Below are 18,205 nucleotides of genomic sequence, written 5' to 3'. Positions count from 1 at the left end.
CGTATCACCCCCCCCCTCCCAGTGCTTTCTGTTAGACCTCATAGCTAACACAAAAATACCTGAGGCGGCAGAAATGTTGAAAGCTGCACTTTAAGTTTTGGCTTCTGAATCGAGTATCGATCCTTGGGGGACGTTAACAGTATTTTTTATGACGGTATGTTCAGCTAAGTGAACTGTAAGTACTTCGTTCTGCCAATATACAATTCAAAGTGGGTCGTATTTTATATCCAGCATTTGGCTGGGCCAGTATCAGACATTGGGTTTTGACCTTATTAGGTATACTTGGCTGGTATGATTCCCAATGTTTGCAGATTGGCCAGATACTGTAAAATGCTGTGTTTTTCTTCTGCAATATTGTATTATTACGACTATGCTGCAAAATCGTTTCAAAGATGGATTCGAAACACTGCAGAAAACTTCCTTTTCTGTCCTACTGCGAAATATATCTGCCGCAAAATTAAGTACATTTATTTAATATCACATTAAGCCAAAGACCATGAATTGGACCATGGATGTTGTGAAAATTCTGGGAAATGTGAGTCATGAAATTTTTACACTAAACAGCCACCCTGGATACCAAACAGTTTTAACCTTTGCCCTTTTTGTGTCTTCATGCTGAACCAGTCCTACCTGTTCACAGTCTGTTGGTTCTGTTAATTTCACTTTTTCCTCATTGTTGCTGACATCCCCTTTTCTTTCAATCAAAATCAATACTGTCCCACTGAACCAAACTAATTAAATTGTCAAAATTTAAATAAGACAAATCATTGTTCTTCAGGAGAGTTTTTAAGACTACCTTAAGTAATGCATTTCTGATTTTTTGTCTTGATTTTTCCGCCATGCAATTTCCTGCATGAATTCTACAGTAGAATGATTTTATAACACTAGAAAGCCTTCTTTTGAATCTAAATTAATCATTACATTCTGTAGAAAGTGAATTGTTTTTTTTTTATAGTAAGCTGCAGCACATGGGTTAGTGCATATAAAATTGTAGCTGCGCAGGTGTTTCTGGTATCTACCTGCCCCAAACCTGCACAAAAGATCAGTATGTAACACTAGCTAATGGCAACATGGTTTGCATACTTTCCATGTGGTACCTGGTCTTTAGCTAAGAACATTCAAAATTCAACATGGTAGTGCAGGGTACATTAGATACCTCAAAACACAGGTGTGCATTCTTTAGTCGAAATTCCTTCAACATAACAGATATGACAACATTCAAAATGATTATGCAGCTCTAGAATTGTCTGGCGTAAGTCTATATTTTTGGTGCTACCTGCATCAGTGCAGGTATAACTTGTTATATGCAGAAAAAAGGATTCCAAGATATGTAGAGTGTCACCGTTTGGGGAAACTCGAGAAAATACATTTATTTTTGATAAACATTACATTGAATATACAGGTAACTTCAACATATTAGAACGAGCATTCAATTTTTTCCACCTCGCAAATTTGGAAAATCTAACAGTTGAAAAAAAATTTGAATGCCTTGAAGAGTTATAGGTCTAAGTGCACACAGATTGTTGCTAGGAGGTCTACTTAAGGTTTGCTATACAGGTGTAAAAAAAACTTTTCTTTAGATTGATTACTGGGACAATTGGTCCGGCTTCTTATCTCTCGATACCATCTTCCGCTGCCTTGTTATGTCCTTACTGTCGTTAAGGGCTTATGTTAATCACATATGACCTTGTAGTAGAAATAATCTCTTAGTTGCTGAACAACTTGTGGCATTCATGTTTTGGGAAACAACTTATTGGGCCTATGATAAGATTGGAAAAAATGTTAAAGACTTATTTGTTTATTTTCTGGGGATTTAATTTCTTTGTTAAAGTAGAAGGGAAGGTTATGTGTTGTTTTGGTAGGGTTCATAGGTAATTGATAGTAATTACAGGTGTTTCGGTGCCCCCCACCCCCACCCCACCTTATGCACCCTATACCTTACCTTAGATGCCCTCAAGCATATATTGGCATCAGGTGTTCTTTGCCCTCCCACCCACCTACCATACTTAATCAGGGCTGGAAATACCACCCACATATGCAGGCTAATACAGGTGAAATTGGGGATTTGCAGTTATTTCTGATGTCTACCTGCACTATGTGCAAAGGGTTGTAGGCACATATACGCATGTACTAGGTGTATATACAATGTAGATCTTCGATTGTGGCATTGACTAATACTGTACTGTTCCAGTATAGAAAAAAAATGGAACAGTTTTTAGTATAATCCATACTTCGTAAAAGTGGTGCAGGTAAACTTTGTCTGGTGCAGGTAATTTTCAATGTTAGTGCAATGAGTGCAGTTGTGCAAACATGTATATTTCGAGCCCTGTAATACTTTTAAGTTTGTTGCTCAAGACATTTCACTGCGGTACACAAATTTGAAATGACACTTAACATTATTATTATTTTACTTTATACATCATATCCTTTAGTATATCTTACCCTTCAAAAATGACACTTGAGTTTTTTGTGCGTGACTTGGTATATTTGCTAACAAGGCATGGTCCAACAATGATTTGTTACAGTAAGGTGATGGACATGGAATGAAATCAGCAATTTTTGGACTTTTGTCAATAGCTAAAAGTAGACCTGCTGTTTCAGATGGACTCGATAAGAGTCTGCCAAGGTATCCAAACAATCTCCAGGGAGTGGTGTGGTTTGATTTTGACGTCATTTGGTGGTTTTTGAGGTCTTGTTGGGGGCCTCCTCTGGGATCGGAATGTGTGGTTGACATTATTGTAACCTTTTGTATTTCCAGTCTATCTTAATGGGTAGAAATTCCTTCACTGGAACAACTTAATCCAGCGGCAGCGTGATGTTTTGATGATTGTTGTTGTGAATTATTGAAGGTCACAGAATTTGACTTCCATGGATCTGATATATGACTCTGCTCCTGAAACCTTTGAACTCCATTTGTGGTGACGGATGTCAGCATTTAACTCAGGCGAAAATGAGTACCAGCTGGTTTCAGTTAGGGACGTCCTCTGGGATTGCTCGTAAAGCTGTAGGTCCTGTGTTTGAGGACAGCCTAAGCACCCCTCAAGCACGGAAAGATCCCACCATACTAAATCGAGAAGAGTAGGGGTCCATCCAGGTGTGAGTGGTTGAAACCTTTTACCAGTACTGTACAGTATTTTTCTTCTTCTCTGAGTTGACATCTTGGAAAGGTCACATGTCATCACATCAAACCTTCTATAAATGTGGTAAATCTCAATAAGCCATGAGCCGTGTTTGAGCCTCAAGCACATTAAAGATCCCACCACACTTATCGACAAGATCTTTCCTATTGTGAGTGGTTGAAACCTTACAGTCAGGTCTCTGGGTTGCCATCTTGTCCATGAACCTTCCACAAATGTGATAAATCTCAACAAACACTAAAACAGCAATGGAATTGTATGTTGTCCAGTGTGAAAGCTAATTTTGTTTCACCAAAAATTCAGCCAAAACTCAGAACTTAGTATTATAAGAATTGTCACTGTTAGGCTAGTGCTGCTATCAACCACCTGTTAACCTGTAATCTTCATGAACATTTCAAATAAAACATAAAGAAACTTTCAATTTTGCAAGCTGAAAGAATGTCGGTTCATAATTCGGTCACACAGTAAGAAAACAAACAGAATGGCAGTATTTCAAGCCTTTATGTTAGCCTTCATGTTAGCGTGCCTGGTGCCTCTAGGTTGTTACATGTCAGCCTGACAACTTCCAGCTTGTGACCCTAATGGTATGTTATGTGTAAGAGGGCAGGACGGGGTTTACATGTGTGTGAAACAGATGTGAGCAGATTTCATCATGCACTTGGAAGAAAGTATAGATTGCTTGGAATTTGAGATGGTTTAAGGCTAACATGTCATGGCTCATCTCAACTACTTAGAGGTTTAAATTAATGCTAAGAAAGCCCCAAGATGCATCTGAAAAGCACATTCATAGTTTATACAGCAATGTGCGATGCAGACAATATAGGTCACATTTATTGCCCAGGGCAAAGCCTCATGTGACTGAAGTTGTTTTCGTGTTGTAGAAAGCAACCATTGTTATGTATTAAGCTACGACCTGAATGCCCTTGTCCCCGACATGTAGATTAAATGCTTTATTTATCAATACATACTGTAAATACAAATATATTGTTAATATATACTCTTTACAGTTATCACTTCGGGTAGGGTTCAAATACAATGTATTGTTTTGAGTGGCTGAGTTGTGGGTTTGTGTGTCTGCTTGTCCTATATAGCTATGGTTGCATGGTGGGTGGAAAGTGATTTTGACAGTTGATTAACAAGCCTAAAGGTGACCCAGCATGCACTGGGTGGGAGTTGGTGGGTGGTATGTGGGGGAATTCAGGAAGTGGTGTAATACCGATACCTGATTGAAATAATATTATACAATCCCCTCCACACTCTCCTAAGGTTTGCGAATTTGAAGGTCACAAAAACCCATCATGAATACATCCTGGAAGTCTGACATCTTTGACTTATCATTGTTCAGGGAAAGAAATGCAAAGTTGCAATTGCACACATATTTCACTTTACACTAAATCAGAACATTTTGTGCCTGCAAATAACATGGAATTAGGTTGGCTTAATACATGACACTCAGAAAAATGCTGTTGCTTCCCTCCCCATGTATTATAAGCTTAGGATCATGATTTCTGAAGTCTATAGCTATTGATGCAGATGTCACTTGCTCATGCACCTGTTTAATTACTTCAGTGCTATATGAAAGTATTTTAACAGTTTAGGATGGCTGAGCTGTGTGTATTTTTTTGTTCAGACAGAGTCTACTGGGTTGATAGCATGTGGGTGGGGGATAGATTGACAGGCAGAATGACAGGATGTCAACAGGTCAGACACAGGAAATGGGGTGAACTTGAAGGTTCAAGAATCTGACTGGGAGTCAGCAGGAATAAGAGGTTGACATGGGGGAATTCAGGAAGCCAATCAGGATTGCATGAATGAGTGCAACTCTACACAGTTTCTATCCTTTTATGCTATTCCCATTAAACTTTAAAGTTGTAATGGCATACAATCTTTTTGGTTGTTCCAATAAATTCATGGAAACACAAAACACTTCCCGGAAGTCTGAGATCTCTGATTTCATGTTTCCATCTGTTAAATTAAATTGCTCTGTGAGGTATATGTAGTCCCAGCTAATGGTGAAATCTGGGTCACCGGAATATGTTAAAAGCTCCATGCGATATTCCTTACGACCTGGCTCGACCTAATCTACTCTAGCTTTCTATCCAAAATTTTTGCGGATGTGCTAACTTGGATTTTTATTTGATGCATTGACTTTCACTACCTACATGTACACTGAAGTTTGAAAGAATTACACACAATGGCAATGGTTTCTGGTTTCAGTATTATCCGTGCATACTTTATGAGTATTGCAGGTAAAATTTGTCTGGTGCAGGTAATTTTCAATGTTGCCTGCACCATTTTAGGTATGCAGAAAGTATTTCAAGCCCTGTGATGTACCTGTAGAATACCTAAAGTGCAGGTAGTATTAATTTTGTTTGTTTTGGTTGCAAATGTCTGTTATTTTCCAGTCAAAGCAATCTTTGAATTCTTTTCCCTGTGCAATGAATACTTTTTTCAGCACACCTGCACTGGTTAGCGTTTAGACAAAACAGTATGTCATGTACAAGGAAACGTTTTACTTATATAAAGACATGACATACTGTTTTGTCTAAACGCTACTAAGTAATCAGTACAGGTGTGCAGAAAAAAAGTATTTTGAGCCCTGTGACGTATGTACGGTACAATTTTACCAGTACAGGTGCAGGTGGTATTACTCAGGTCTTACAACTACTTTGGCACGCTGACAAGTCGACATGATTGATAACCTAAAAAATTCAGTCAGGCGGCTTAACTGGTTCAGAGAAATTCGCCGTCCCTTACGTTAGTCAAGACTCAGACAGGAAGCAATAAAACTCCAAGTGACAATTTGTGTCATTTGTGTTGCTCAGCATTGTTTGGTTTGACGCAGGTCAAGCAAGTTTGTAAACAGTAGGGTTGATCGTAATGATCTTCAGGTGGTCCACACACACAGGTTACTTATTCACAGACAATTTCATCCCAACCCAGATTGGCACAAGTTTGACAGCATTAATTTATCATGTCAGCAAGCAGTAGAGAAAAAAGAAGACACATGTACTACATGAATTACTGTAGATTTTTAAATATTCACAGCAGTTTTTTTATCAATTTGTAGTTTTGACATGATGACAATAATGAAAGTCTCATGTTTCATGTTGAAATATCAGACAAAATATGCAAAATGTAACTAATGATACAAAGCTTCTAAATCTTGTCATACTGCATAAAAGATTAAAGGCAAGATTTATACACAAATGAAAAATAACCGTATGTCAATAGAAATATGACAGATTTACCTCCTTAAAATCAGTTTCTTTGTATCTGTTCCTACATGTTTTCAAATGATAAGATTTTTACAAAGATTGTTCATTGCTTTCAATCAGGTATGGATTTTGTGTCAGATTTACTTTTGATGTTAATTGATTTTATGACTTCCCTAAGCACCATTATGTATGATTTCTATTTTAGGACATGGTCCCATGAAAGATTTCAATTAATATACATCAAAAATCATTCAATTAGGCCACATTGATTTATCAAATTTTGAGTCTGAGTCATAAAAAGGAAACCAAAAGATGGAAATTTAATATCTTTGCCAAAAGGTTATATTATTTTGAACTGAGCAAAGCAAGTTTTTACTTAAATGCTTCGAGATTTTGACTGTGTAAAATGGAAAAGTTACATTTAATTTAATAATGTACTATTAAGTACAGTTACATTTTGTATCTATGAGACAATGATGACATACACAGCCTAAATGTTGAAAAATTAAAAAATTTATGAAAAAAAAACTCAAGATGCAAATCTTGAGATTTAAAAAAAAAAGATCTTATTATTGTTTAAGATATCACACTTAGTGAAGTCCTCAAAACTAACTATAAAATCATTCCTGAGTTCAACTTTATTTTTGTCTTCAAATATCCAAGATCCAACACAGTGGATTGGGATGGCCTAGTAAGCACTTGTGTCTAGGAAGAGAGGAGTAAAGTAGGGGCTTAGGGATTAAAACCCTCATTGATATGGAAATCCCCAGGTTGGCGAAGTGGACTTGTTTATGGCAGAATACCAAATCAGCTTCTTAACATACTTTCTGAGATATGATATTGATAATGTAATATTTGGTCTGCTGGTAAGGCCACAAATTATTTATATTAATCATATTTTTATGCACGACAGTTGAAAATGTACAACACTAGAATTTAAATACATGTATTTACTAGTACTAGTAGATACAATGAAAAAATTTCAACTACAAGTCAATTATTTTCAATTGTTACTGATAAAATTGTCCATAAGGCAACTCGTGTGTACGTGTGTGTGTGTGGTGGGGTGGGGGGGGGCGTGAATGGTGAAACAATTGTATACAGTAAAATATACTAGAAAACACAGAAATATAGCCAATCTCTGAGTGCTGTAGAAATGATGTTTAATGTAGAACGACTAGGAGATTATGACAATATTAACATTGTAAAGAGTTGTTCAAATGGATACCAAAAGAGTTAATATGAATTGTGGTCATTGGGTAAATTTACCTTATGCATAGGGTAAGTACATTTTTGTACAGTCGGACAAAGTTTACAAAACTAACATATCAATCATTAATGTAATGTAAGTTCTCTGGATCTCAATGTTGGAAAATTGTGTTTGCTTGCTGGGTTCTGTTTTCAGTCAAAGCAATCTTTAAAATCTTTTCCCTGTGCAATTAGTAAAACGTTTCCTTGTAGACACACGACATGACAGCTTACTGTTTTGTCTAAACGCTAACTTTGGCTATTTTAGGACCCGAGGCATTTCCGCATAGTTTTCGTGTCAGCGAATGAGTCATCTTGAGGTCAGGTGAGCATAATGCACTCAATACATGAAGCTGACTGTCAAGGTAGCTGGTAATAATTACAATGATACAAGGCATTGCCTAGACTTGACTTGATAAAATCCATATCCGATTCGTATAATTTTAGCAACACTCAGGAAGAACTTAGTACTCTCTCACTCACTATATGGGGATTTATTCATCTTATTTAATATAATGTATATTTGTGCAGTCTCTACACATCTAGGTAACTTGGCTGGACTTTTTCTGCATATAGACCAGACACTCTAGTATAAACATCACTCAAAATCAAAGCAACACTCCCAAAAGAAGTTATTTACCCATTTGCTTTTAGAAGTTCTCTGCTCTGCATTCATATTTCCCTGAAATGCTCGCAGTGGAATTGCATAGTCCGTAATATAATTCACGCAGACAGTTACATGTACATGACGGATCTAGCATTTTGTGCTGGAACGATGAAGTATGATATACATTCAGGCTCAATGTACGTTAACAGTAGCCCACAGTTTATAGATGTCGCTGCCTCTGGCATCGAATGGCTCTAAGTGTTGAGATAGAATCTATCCCCCACTCAGTGTAAGGGATTAGATGGATGGTCTTTCTGCAAAATATGCTTTTATTGTCCCAGAGTCTTTTCAAATTGGCTTGAGGACTGAATAGAGGATGACAGGCCGGAGGCTTTTGAACGTTTATCTACATGTGAGTCTATTGAGGAAAGGTCGTAAGTGAGGCTGATATGTAGGTATTGCTCGTAGAGGTATCAGGGTCTTTCATATGTCTTATTTACTGTACATCCAGTAATTTTGTTCGTAGTAGAAGGGAAAATGGAGTTTTTGCTGTATTTTAGATTACTTTGTTGTTGAAACAATCCTGTAATAGTACAGGAACTCGCATTGTCATGAATTCGCTTTGGAAATCGGAAAAAAATATAACCACCACAAAAGTTTCTGCATTTTGTAGCATGTGTAATATAAATACTGATTTGGCAGGAAATTTTTCTGATGGTTAAAATCTTTTCTTTCTGAATTGTATTAGCCATTATGAACTTTTATTCTGTTTTTGCTTTAATTTCAAGATTTTTTGTTCAGTGATTTAAAATCTTTGGGATTGTTTTTAGCAACATCAGAGGGCCTTAGATCCTATTGATATCATACATATAAATTATGTTTTTGTAATGATAATTTCAATCCCGGCTTCTTTTCTTAGCTGGCATTAGATAATTTTAACTCAATTTGAATTTAGTAGCTCACCAGTTTCTTTTGTCATTTACTGCATCATGCTTATAAGAAGTCAGGACATTTTTCCTCTGTCTGCGACTTGCACTGTGCCATTAATAACTGTTGACACACTGAGCCCTGAGTTACTGTAGCATCCACTCATGTTATTAACATCAATGCCCCTCTTGACCATATTAGGTAAAGAAGTTTTTTAGTGGGAGATACAACACTCTACAACCTGGCACGGGATCATGGGAAAATTCCCTAGCCCTGCTGGGTAGGTTAACGTCTGCCCCCGTCACATGCGGACCTCAATGGCAGCCAGAATCTAAGGTGTGAGTCGCTACCAGGTACCAGAAAGCACCTGTTGGTGGCTATAGGTAGCTGCACTATAAAAGCTAGTCACACAATTCAGTCATAAAGCAGACTATTAGTAGTACTACTAGTAGTATTATGGTGGAGTACATCTCTTTGTAACATTAGCCTTAAGTTAGTACACATGACTTTTTTTTTGAGGTTACTAATATTAAAAGTATTAACAACGAGATATGAAGCACACAGGTGATACACATGTAATATACTTAATATATTATGCTAGTATACAATTGGCACTGCTGTAGAGATATGGTGATGATTATGGCCATTTTTTGCTTTTAAAACAAAATTGAGCAAACTCTTTTTTTTTACTTGATCAGATTCAGAAGACCATTGAGTGACCACTAGAAAATAGAATTGGTAAGACAGCTATGGCATTGAATATGGTCCATGAAGCAATTCCAGTAGTTTGATTTAAAAGACAATAAACACACTTTCAAAATACAAGTTTTTCAATTTCAAATTCATCTGAACTTATAGAAATGAGACTTTTGGTCACTCAATCATTGCTCAACAGGTCTGGAGATCATAGTTTAACTTAAAGCATGTGTAAGATGACCAAGTATGCTTATCAATATTTTAGTGTTTCCTGAACAAAAGCAGATTGATAATGCTCTTTATTTGATGAATCTGTGGTCAGTAATAGCAACAGCTGTTATTATTATTATATACAAGTAGTAACATGTATGTACAACCTATGCATTATGTAGTTGTACATGATTGATTGTACATGTATCAGTTACACAGAAACAACTACCAATCAATCTTTTCAATCATTAAGTACCCTAAGTTCTTGTCTTAAAATGTGAAAAAACACAGGGAATCTTTTCCACCAGCTTATTACCAGTAATTCTGTTGGGTTAAAACACCTGGTTTGTATCATGATATAGGACACCTGTCTGGTCAATACTGCCACACAACATGATTGATTTTTGACAAATGAAAACTGACCAGGTAAATTACTAGTACATGTAATTACTGAGGCATAGTCACATCTGTCATAGGTCAACGAGGCTATATAAATCCAACAGGACTGACTGTTGACAAAGCTCTTTACATATTACAGTAGCCTTTTCTGCAGATTAAGAACAGGACCTGGTGTGCAGTTGACGTCATAGTTACTGTAACAGGTGTGCTATAAAAGCTTGACAATGTCTTAGGCCCTGTTCATAATAAGCCTTGAAATTGGATTCGGGTACATGTAAGTTGTATACCTCAGACCTGATCTAAACACTGCCTGTTATCGAATTTAGTACAATTATTGTACTTTAATCAAAAGATTAAAAGTGACATTGTGCTTATATGATCAGAAGTTGGTCACAATCGTCTCAGAAGCATTCAGACACCAAACTCGCCGACCAATTCTAGCAGCAAGTATGCCCTAGGATCAGCAAAATATTCTAGCAATAGAAAAGGACATGTCAGATGGACAGGCGCAGAAATACCTGCCAAATCACACATAGCCCCATGCATGTAAACAATATGCAAAGTCGCAATGCATTTCAGACTTCAAGGACGCTCAAGCCGCCTTAAAAACTACATTGTACCTCCCGGAGGCATTGGTTAAGATAGAGCTGGTTTCAGTGTCATTTGGGCCGTCATACGGGGCCACGTTAATCCTGCTCAGGTGGATTCAGCTTGGAACTGCCCCTGCAAAGCTTAGTATGAACAGGGCCTTACTAAAGCTGGAATTACAGGTGACAACAGGTGACAACAGGTCAAGAACAGGTGTACAACTAAGTAAGAGATGTGCTACAGGATTGTCCATATCTAACCATTGATGGGAATTATACAATTTACAACATGCCAAGATCAGGTGTATACCACAGACAAACAACAGATATGCTACAAGCTTGTCCATTTAGGAATGTACATGTACATGTAGTTGTGACACCAAGTCAGTAGCAGGTGTAAAACAGACTAGTAATAGGTGTGCCAAATATGCTTGTTGAGAATGCAGTTGATGACAATAGGTCAAGTCAGGTGCAGAACAGACTAGTAACAGGTGTTGTATATAACATGTGTGTCCATGTCTAACCATACCTGGGAATGCAGTGGACATCAGGTTAAGAACAGGTGTCCAACAGCCTAGTAACAGGTGTTTCTACACGTGTGTCCATTCCTATCCATTGCTGGGAATACAGGTACTAGTCATATTACAGACAGGATTTTTCTTTCTTTTCATCAGAGACATAAAATCAGAATTCAAAGCAAAACCTCTTATACCAAGATTATGTGATATTTTCTTTATTTAGCTTTATACCAGGTCCCATGCTACTAGTTAATGTATACCCTCAATTTTACATGTTTGTGCCATTGGCAGAAATGACATGAAAGCCAAGATAAAATCAGGTAGCTAGAGTCTGTGTCCAAATCTTGGCATCATCTGAATGTAATGTCTATATTTAGATGTGTGTGTGGCCTTGGGTGATTTAAGGGTGTAGCTGTCCTTGAATTCTAGCTACAATCTGAAACAGATGTTATGCATTGATACCTGGTAAGGCCTCAGTAAGTAAACTTTATGTAAACTATGTCCAATTGAAAACCTTGATTCAAACATTAAGAAAATTTTCCAACGTTAACTCTTTTGATATTCAAAAATTTCATAATTGAATGATCTTACCTAATTACAATCTACATTATCTAGTATGTCTTACTTCAGTTTATTTTTTTGTTTAATGTTTTTCCTTTCTCCTGGATATTTTTGAATTTCTTGCAAAAAGCTTAAATGATTATTATATTCATTTAGTTATTAAATATTAAATGATGTGATACCAGTTTAGTGGGATTTTATTATTTTGTCTTTTGGTTGTTTTGTTTATTTCTTGGTGTTTTGATAATAATTACATTTAGTCTAATTTATGTTCATTTACCGTAATAGATGATTAATTTGTGATATGCATATCATTTTTTTAAAAATAAAATTAAAAATATACCACATATATATTAAAAAATGATAAATAATAAACAGATAAACCAAAAATTCATTTCTTTAAATGAATGACAAAGACTGGAGCGACAAAGTCAAAACTTCAGGTAAGTTTGATTTGTTTGTGAGATCAAAATTATTCTCTCTTCCCAGACAACAGACTCTGAGATGCATGGTTGTGTCATGATCATGAATAATAATTCGTCAACAATTCTAGAAAACTCAGTCTATGCTTAATATCTAAAAATGGGTTTAAACAGAGGGTTAGTGCTCGGTGGTTGCCTGTCTTGAGATCCTCACTAGCTTCTTTTTTCTCAGAGATGACAGCTAGTTCATGGTACAAAACAGTCAGTCTGCATGTTTTCTAGATTTTACTTGTAGCTTAATGGCAACGGACATGATCAGTTGGGGTAGAGCTTTTGAAAATGTTAAGTGACAAGTACATAGGCATTCTTAATTGTACCCACAGGGGGACTACTAGTATTCTTTTTCAGACCACATAGTATTTATCATAATGGTCCTCAATTAATAGCATATCGGTGGTCACAAATCCAAGTGTGATGGCTCAATGCAGTAGTAGCTAGAAATTCCAATAGGGCACATAGCCAATTTCCAACCAATATCAAGTTATAGAGCTACCAATTCATCATTTTTCATCCTTTCATATGTAGAACCCCCCCCCCCCCAGCCATTGCAAGTCTGTTTTGATTGATTTTTGCATAAGCACACAATGAAGTTCAAGGCTAAGAATTTACACTTCTTTCTACATTAATTTTGCTTTGCATCATTAAGAGGGAAGACTCCTTTTTTTGCATTCTCAGTTGTAGTTTGTGTCATGCTCACTGTTGACTATTTTTCCTTGAAATCTCCAATGACAGGACCCTCGCAGCAAGCACAAGTTCAAAGTTCACACCTACGGTAGTCCCACCTTCTGTGACCACTGTGGGTCTCTCCTGTATGGACTCATCCACCAGGGAATGAAATGTGACTGTAAGTTGCCATCTTTTACTTCTTCATCATATAATAGGTCACCTCACAGTTGTGACTGTGCATTAATAAGCATGTAGGCAGAACATACTGCACCTGCACAAAGTATATATGCATACATGTACTTCAACAGAATGTCTCATATTTGTGCATGTAAGGAAAACAGAAAAAATTGATGATGAAATTATATATAACCAAATATCTGACAAAATCTTGGTTTTGCACAGGCACAGTACATTCTGATGACTATGAATCTGCACACTGTACTTTTTTGCAGGAAAGTTATAAGGTTAAAACAACAGGTTGTCTACACGTTCAGCTAATATGAAGTCCTGACCAGTAAATGTTCATTTGCATACCTTTTCACTGCTTCAGCAATAATGTACAAAAGTGTATATCATGTACAAAATGTACCTGTAGATTTCTATTAAGCATCATAAGAGTCAGAATTTTGTAAGTCTTAAGTGTTTGACTAGCATTAGTATTTAAGGGTTGTCTGAGTTTTGTAGGATTTATGGCAAAAGCATCCTTTTAATAACCTGGTACAAACATACATGTATGTACATGTGATGCTATATATATAAAATTGTTGTTCTCTTGCTGTTTTTCATGATATTTTCTTCCCAAGAAATTTTGCGCGTTCAAAGTATTTTGCACCAGTTTGATGAGGACAACTCAGCAATTTTTACTGAAGAGACAAGGTATGTATCATCTTTCTCCCAAATAAAGCCTCAGATAATAATAATGAGTGGCAAATATTGTATATTATGTATAAAACATATAATACATAAAACCTATTTTTTATTAAAATACATGAATTTCTAAGTCCGCAACGTTAAATAAAAGAAATATTTTCACTTATCCCTGTGACATTGAAGCCGTATGTAAGGTTATGTATTCTGTATTCCCGGCAAGCCTGAATATTTCAAATTCTTCACTGATCGTTGAACAGGTTTATCCTGAAGACTGCGGCCACGCTCCGACCGACTGCTTCTTGGTTCCTCCTGTCACACAAGTCTGTGAAAAATTGGCAGCTGGTTCAGGTGCTTATCACGACTACATCTGTTGTTGTGACGCATAATCCAATAAGGGGCCTGCAGGTGGTTCAACGAAGGTTGCTGAGGTACAGACAGGTGATCTGGGAGTCTGTAATATGATATGTTAATAACTTTATTGCTAATCCATTCCTGAAGGGTAATTTCAAGTGCACATCAGAAGTAATAAAGGTATTAATGAGCAATAAAATGAACATAAAAGCAACTTAAAAACTGGCGCTCCATCTAAAACAGTTATCATTGGGTTTAATTTTTTTCTTATGCAGCAAAAGAATATGAAATTAAGGGATATACATGACATTTGATTATATTGTACGGTTCTGTTTTCTGTCAGTGACATTGTAGTTTTACAGGTATAATATGGGATAGGATTGATTCACCTTGATACATAAACAGAATGACCAGAAAAGAAAGTAAAATTCGTTTTTGATACTAAGTCATTGAAACTGTACATGTATTGAATGCTTTTAAAAGTAAAAGATGCATACAAAAATGACAGATCCCCCAACATTGATCTGATCCATGAAATGCAGTTGACATGGCCTGATGTACTCATTCCTAGACCCTGTGCTGCAGCATACAGTGTACCATCCCCAGAGTTTTAATGAACCGTCCCCGGAGATATCAATCCTTGATAAAATCCTGTCTTCTAGTATGTCTGTAATTAAAGTCTTGTCATGTTCTGCCCTCCGAGGGAAGCACAACATGGTTAATGCAGGCGGTTCATTTAGAACATTAACCCTGCTTGATACACCCTGCATATCTACCCAAGATTAACCCCCGGTTACTTGTTACACTTGCCCTGAAATATCTTCTTCCAACGGAATAATCGCAACTAGTTGCTATAATAAATCAAAGTAGATTGTAATTTCTGAACCAGTGGAGGATGCATGAAATATGGATTGGGGGTATTTATCAGTATTAAATTTACTCAATCTATACCAGGGAAAGAAAACTTTTTGTTTGTCAAAATATGGGGAACAACAGGCAACACTGTAAATATTCGCAGTGGCTTTATTTTGCAATATGAGAGAAAAAGAGGTTTTCATGGTCTTTGAAGTTTATGGCTAAAACTATTCGGTAGTGCAAAACACATGATAAACACATATTTTTTTGTATTATGATTTTGCATCAAGAGGACACTACGCAAAAAATTGTAAAAGTAAAACCATGGCAAATATTTCACAATTTACAGTAAAACGGATAGCCCGATTGAGTGTGCACGCTGACATTTGGAGCTTTGTCGGCGCCGATTTACTAACACGAGCGGGGAACCATAAACCTTTTATTTCTATTTCCATCCCCTTCTTTCGTAACCATGCAATTATAGCCACAGCCAATTAAAGAAATGCCACACTCATCAATCTGTCCAATAAAGGACATAAAAGCCCCGACAGCAGCAACAAAAAAGGAATTCCCAGGCGTGTGAGTGTGTGTTCCCATTACACACTATGAATAATTATCTAATTACTTATCAGTAATGAAGGTGCTCAGCACAGGGGTAATAGTGTCTTCCGGTGTATCCTTAGACTATCTTAAACCTGTGATGATTCCGTCAACTGCCTTGGAGTCAGTTTTACATCTTCAAGCTCGATGGCTTTTTATATGTAATTAGTGTAAGGTTTTTATGAGTGGTAGGCTATATCTGCATGACCCAAATGACATTTCAAGTGGTAGCAAGTCCCTCACATGCCATTATGTTCAGGCCTTGAAATGAATAATGAATCAAGGGGCGACCTTTGCATCACCTTAGGGATGTTATTTTTACAAAAGAAGGTGACTCGTTGTTGAAGGTTTGACATCCAGGTAAAAAGACAATTCACACTACTACTGGATGGAATACAGAGACTACAATTTGAGTGATGCTTTCGTGTATGTATATGTCACTCAATCGACATATATGTCAAACATACATGATTTATCCAGTAGAGGAGTTTGAATTGTCTATGAATTGGGTGACTTTATGACATGAAAATATAATCATAATGGTTATACGTCGATGAAGGTTAGACATCCAGGTAATAAGATATGCCAAAAAACTGTAACTCAAGCAACTGGATATGATTTTGGTTATATGGATATATTTTGTTAAATCGGACAATTTGCCCTCATTATGCACTGAAAAATATAAAATTTAATGTATTGTTTTTGTTTCTTTTCAGAATGCACACACCAGCACCATACTAGAGGCATGGCTACATGTATATTCCTCTGCCAACATCTTATGTCAATCATTGATGATATACCATGATAGGAAAAGTTTCTGATGGCTATCTACAAGTCTAAATGTAGTTGCACACTCATCGTTAAAAAATTATGGTAGTTGCGAACCAGTTAAGGTTAGCCTAGTAATTAAACAGTTGAGCTGATATACAGTGTGCATGCATAAATTTATTTTTAACTGTCCAACAAATCCAACGTATATATAACATCTGTGTCCATAATATCACCAGGGTCCATAATATCGCCACCTTAAGAAAAAAGTGTGCTTAAAGATATTTTTACTGCAACATACCCTAGGTATGTACATTTGAGGTGTTCAGGAGTGCATACCAAAAGTATGTTCCAGTAAAAATATCTTAAAGCACACTATTTCTCAAGGTGGCGATATTATGGACCCTGGTGATATTATGGACACAGATGTTATTGGGTCTGTTGGATAAGATTAGAAAGTCATTGTTCAAGTTCAACTCAGAGTGAATGTAATACAGTCAGACAGTAGAATGTCAGGGTCATGCATTGGATGATCAATTGAGCCCTACAGGTTGCATATATGTATACTGAATTCTTGGCTATAACAACAGTTTAGATAGAGATACATGTATCTGAGACATGCTGCTGAGTTGGTGTATGAAAAAAAGATGCTGAAAGAAGAATGGAAGGCAGACAGATAACAACACCCAGTGTTCAGCACCATGGACAGGTATCATATCCCTGTAAAGGCCTAGTCACATGCATTATAAAATCGCCATACGATCGCAAACTGAAGGCATTCCTTGGTAAAATCTGCATATGTGATGCAAAGTTCAGCTGTCTTGTTGCAGGAAAGGCAGCCTTAGATCCTGTGCAATGGTTAGTTCTGTCACAGTCTGAATCAAAATTGTGACAAAACTGCAACAAATTGCCATGACTGAAAGACTATCACTGCAGCTTTCATCAAGTGTTATATCATATTATAGATAGCTGCAGATATGCTTTCCTTTAATGATTAAGCATTCTTAATATGTAGAGTATATTAAAAGACAGTTTAGTCTGTTTAAATTTAATCTTTTTATGATATTTCAAGTTCACTCATATTTGTACCCTCACAGAAGCATTCAGTAGTCTAGGAAAAGAACAAGATGATGTCATCTCTGAGATGTTGTACATTTTAAAAAGAAAAATATCTGAAAAACCTCAAAAGTGTTGTGTGTTTATTTTCTTGAATGTACAATTAGAAATACATAATGTATTGTCAACGTTAGATATACATGTAATGTGAAGTATTTGAAAACCAAGGTCGGCTTTGAATTCAAGGTCTTTGCCAGGCTAAAAAGCATTTCACAGCTATTGTATTTATTCATAAAATGCAAGAAATGCTTTAACTGTTTTATTGAAGATTAGAACTAAAGACAAATTTTCATCATAAAAGAGCACTTTAGTTTATTCTGTTGACTTACTATTCTCAATTTTTTCAACATATTTCTGCATTGTAGACCATAAAATCTTGACAAGACTGG

At 36.4% G+C, this 18,205-nt stretch overlaps 1 protein-coding gene across 7 annotated transcripts in view; it reads left to right on the top strand.

Annotated features, from left to right (window-relative positions):
* LOC109483429 (protein kinase C alpha type-like) overlaps positions 1–18,205 on the top strand; it is a 60,067-nt gene that overhangs the window by 20,775 nt on the left and 21,087 nt on the right. For all 7 annotated transcript variants that reach the window (XM_019786446.1, XM_019786444.1, XM_019786443.1 and 4 more), the window contains exon 5: positions 13,323–13,434. In XM_019786446.1, coding sequence (XP_019642005.1) covers positions 13,323–13,434 — 112 coding nt within the window. The remainder of the gene's footprint in view (positions 1–13,322; positions 13,435–18,205) is intronic.

The sequence above is a fragment of the Branchiostoma belcheri genome, unplaced genomic scaffold (assembly GCF_001625305.1).
Source record: "Branchiostoma belcheri isolate BF01 breed outbred unplaced genomic scaffold, Haploidv18h27 scaffold64, whole genome shotgun sequence".
Taxonomy (NCBI): Eukaryota; Metazoa; Chordata; class Leptocardii; order Amphioxiformes; family Branchiostomatidae; genus Branchiostoma; species Branchiostoma belcheri.
The sequence above is the reverse complement of the archived record's forward strand: the minus strand, read 5'-3'. Positions and strand labels throughout refer to the sequence as shown.